The sequence below is a fragment of the Macaca fascicularis genome, chromosome 1 (genome assembly GCF_037993035.2).
Source record: "Macaca fascicularis isolate 582-1 chromosome 1, T2T-MFA8v1.1".
Classification (NCBI taxonomy): Eukaryota; Metazoa; Chordata; class Mammalia; order Primates; family Cercopithecidae; genus Macaca; species Macaca fascicularis.
Window position 1 is genome coordinate 22,260,683 of NC_088375.1, and position 4,273 is coordinate 22,264,955.

General features: G+C 40.9%; 1 protein-coding gene across 1 annotated transcript; it reads left to right on the top strand.

Annotated features, from left to right (window-relative positions):
* Positions 1-2,598: 2,598 nt before the first annotated feature.
* On the top strand, positions 2,599-3,538 carry LOC102130133 (histone H3.3C-like). The gene has a single exon (XM_005539833.3). It carries the CDS (start codon positions 2,599-2,601, stop codon positions 3,007-3,009), a length of 411 nt encoding a protein of 136 aa, XP_005539890.3. The 3' UTR covers positions 3,010-3,538.
* The last annotated feature ends 735 nt before the right edge of the window (positions 3,539-4,273 follow it).

Sequence of the window (4,273 nt, forward strand, 5' to 3'; positions counted from 1 at the left end):
CCTTTCCTGTGTTTAGATATGTTTAGACACACAAATACTTATCACTGTGCTACAATTGCCTACAGTATTCAGTACAGTTACATGATGTACGGGTTTATAGCCTAGGAGTAACAGGCTACATCATATAGCTTAGGTATGGTCGGCTATACCATCTAGGTTAGTGTAAGTACATTTTATGATGTTGGCACAATGACGCCACCACCTGAAGAGACCTGTCTCAGAACATATCCTCATCATTAAGCAATGCATGACTGTATTCATAGATACTGTCCTTTCATTTTCCAAAGTCCATGAGAGATTCTATTTCTGTCACGAACTTTGTGTAAATGAATGCTTTTCTCAGCATGTGTGCCACGGCAGGTTAGATGCATTAACCTTGCAGATCTGATGATCTACCCAATGAAAGCATGCTACATGTTCCAATGGGTCAGACTCAGTAGATGTCAAACTGATTGAGGTAACTACGAAGGGGAAAATGAGTTCATTGATTTTTTTTTAACTATGTTCAAGATTTTAGCCTCAAGATAAATTCTGAGAACCATGAAAATTAAGAAATCTTAAAAATCTATTTAATTTACTTCTCCCAACCAGTCCCCCTGGCCCTTACATACCCACCCTGAATCCACCCAGGGAGAGATGGCAACTAGGCCATTTCAATGTAAAATGCATTCCTGAAATCTTAAATCCAAGTCTTATAAGGGTAATGGGCCTTTGGAGATTGACTTCAATTTTACACCTAACACAGGAACTTTCCAGAACATGCAACATCTTTAAATCATCTCACCCCATCATGTCCCTCTATTTTTTTTTTTCTTTTTTGACACAAGGTCTCACTATGTCACCCAGGCTGGAGTGCAGTGGTGTAATCACCGCTCACAGCAACCTTGAACTCCTGGGCTCAAGCAATCTTCCCACCTGAGCCTCCAGAATAACTAGGACTACAGGCGTGCATCACTATGCTCAGATAATTTTTGTCTTTTTTATAGAGATGGAGTTTTGCCATGTTGCCCAGGCTGGTCTTGAATTCCTGGTCTCAAGCGATCTTTCCACCTCAGCCTCCCAAAGAGCTGGGATTACAGGCATGAGCCACCATACCCAGACCCTCAATCATTTGTTTGACATGCTATGTCCACATACCAAAGGTGAGAGACAGAAGAATAGGATTAAAAATGGAGAGCCAGGGGAGGTCATAAGCATCTCATAGGGCTGCAAAATCCTAAGATATTATGTCCTTTTATGTAAGTGAAACTTCGGAATAGAGTACTTCTGAGGTGATTTTTATGCACTCTTCATTGATGTCGCCCTGAAATTTTCAACCCAGGGTTTGAGGGAGAAAAGAAAATGGGTAAGATACTGTGGTGAATACTGTGATGTGCCTCTCAGATCCTCCTCAAGAAGAGGGCTGACTGCCCCAGGCTCAAGGAGAGATGCCTGCTTATGACGCACAGCTGAGCCCCTCTTTGGGAGTTATCCTTGGCCAAAATTATGCCTCTCCGGATCACCTGAGGTCAGGAGTTCGAGACCAACCTGGCCAAACAACATGGTGAAACCCCACCCCTAGCAAAATACAATTAGCCAGGCATGGTAGTGCATGCCTATAATCTCAACTACTCAGGAGGCTGAGGCGGGAGAATCACTTGAACCCAGGGGACAGAGGCTGCAGTGAGCCAAGATCAAGCCATTGCACTTCAGCCTGGGCGACAGAGCAAAACTGGTCTCAAAAAAAAAAAAAGTTATGCCCCTCCTTGGAAACAGCACATATCTAATGTCTGTTTAGTGTGGTCATACATAGGCCCAGCCTTCTTGCCTTGATCTAGGACTACTCTGAAAAGTCATTCCAGTGCATATTCCCTCTGAGATAGGCTGGGGTCTCACAGTAGTTCAGCTTCTCCATTTGCCTTCTTTCTTCTTCACTCCCTTACAGATATTGAACTCGACAGTACTTCCCAATAAGTCTGCTGCCTGCAAATCTCCATCTCAGAGTCTGCTTCCCAAGAAACCTGACCTAAGATAGAGACAGAGACTCATTTCCCTCAACTTGAATACTCTCCGGATGAATCCTACACCATTTTCTACTTAGGGAAAGAGTGGCAGACATGGATAAGAAGTGCTTCAATAATGAGTATTCCCTGTGGCCCTGAAGATTTGCAGAAAACAGATTGGGTTCCATTATGCTTATTCTATCAGGACTATCACCTTGTTGAATAAGTCGAGAATTTCACTAACTAATTAGATTATTTTTTCCTTTCCACCAAAATTCAAAACATCAAGTTTTCTTAGTTGTAAGAGTTTATCAACTTGGAATAATTCCTAAAGATATGTAGGCTACCCTATGCAATTTGCCTCTATTGTTGGATTAATTACCAACCTTCCTCATATTTTATACTTACATTCTTCTCATTAGGTCATGCCTGCTTAGTAAATAGGGATTTATTATACAGCAGCAATATTGCATACTGGTTAAAAATTTGACTTCTGGCTTTCAATTGTGTTCGCAGCCGCCGCCGCGCCACCGTCGCTCCCCAAAACCAGCGCCGCCTCTCCCTCGTCGAGCTCCAGCCGAAGGAGAAGAGAGGTAAGTAAGGAGGTCTCTGTACCATGGCTGGTACAAAGCAGACTGCCCACAAATCGACCAGTGGTAAGGCACCCAGGAAGCAACTGTCTACAAAAGCCACTTGCAAGAGTGAGCCTTCTACTGGAGGGGTGAAGAAACCTCATCGTTACAGGCCTGGTACTGTGGCCCTCGGTGAAATTAGCCGTTATCAGAAGTCCACTGAATTTCTGATTCCCAAAATTCCCCTCCAGCGTCTGGTGCGAGAAATTGCTCAGGACTTTAAAACAGATCTGCGCTTTCAGAGCGCAGCTATGGGTGCTTTGCAGGAGGCGAGTGAGGCCTATCTGGTTGGCCTTTTTGAAGACACCAACCTGTGTGCTATCCATGCCAAACGTGTAACAATTATGCCAAAAGACATCCAGCTAGCACGCCGCATACGTGGAGAACGTGCTTAAGAATCCACTACGATGGGAAACATTTCATTTTCAAAAAAAAAAAAAATTCTCTTCTTCTTGTTATTGGTAGTTCTGAACGTTAGATTTTTTTTTTCCAAGGGGTCAAAAGGTACCTAAGTATATGATTGCGAGTGGAACAATAGGGGACAGAAATCAGGTATTGGCAGTTTTTCCATTTTCATTTGTGTGTGAATTTTTAATATAAATGCAGAGGCGTAAAGCATTAATGCAAGTTAAAATGTTTCAGTGAACAAGTTTCAGCGGTTCAACTTTATAGTAATTATAAATAAACATGTTAAATTTTTCTGGACAATGCCAGCTTTTGGATTTTTTTAAAACAAGTAAAGTTCTTATTGACGGCAACTAAAAGGTGTTTGTAGCATCTTTATCATACAGTAGATTTCATCCATTCACTATACTTTTCTGAGTTGTCCTACATGCAAGCACATGTTTTTAATGTTGTCTGTCTTCTGTGCTGTTCCTGTAAGTTTGCTATTAAAATACATTAAACTTAAAAAAAAAAAACAAATTGACTTCTGGAATTATCCTGGCCAAGTTCAAGTCTTGGACCTACAACCTAGTTGCTGTGTGACCTTGGGCACTTTCTTTATCCCAGCCTTAGTATCTTCCTGTCTAAAATATGCCTTGTAATCAATCACATTTTTGTTAGGATTAGCTGAAATAAAACATGTGAAGCACTCAAAATATCACCACCTACAAGTAAGGTATCAAAAAATGTTAACCAATTATTATAATTGATAGCTTCTGCTTATCTATAGAACTATGTTGCTTAACAGTGCTGCCCCAGGGTAAGCTGGCTAACTTTCTTTAATAACTAGTCCATATTTTCTCAGTTATACATGATTAGTCCTTCTGATACTCATTTATATGGTTACTTTTTTTTCTCCTAGATTTAATACTCTACCCCTGTCTCTGCTGAATTTTATTCATTTGCTGGGGATATTCTTCCAATCCACCAACTATTTTTATTGGAACAATAAGTCAGCAAGCCATCTCACACAAACTGGACTGCATTGTAAACTTCTTCATCAAGCAATATTCCAAGGGTTGGACAACGTTTTCTGGAAAGGGCCTGATAGTAAATATTTTAGGCTCTACAGGACTTACAGTCTCTGTCAAAATTATTCAACTTGACCATTATAGTGCAGAAGTAGCCATAGACAATATGTAAACAAATGTCCATGGCAGTGTTCCAATAAAACTTTATCTACAAAAATAAGTGAGGGATGAATTTGGCCATCGG

Bases quoted from the DNA above. Each gene is read 5' to 3' on its own strand.
- LOC102130133 (XM_005539833.3), top strand. From the start codon at position 2,599: ATGGCTGGTACAAAGCAGACTGCCCACAAATCGACCAGTGGTAAGGCA.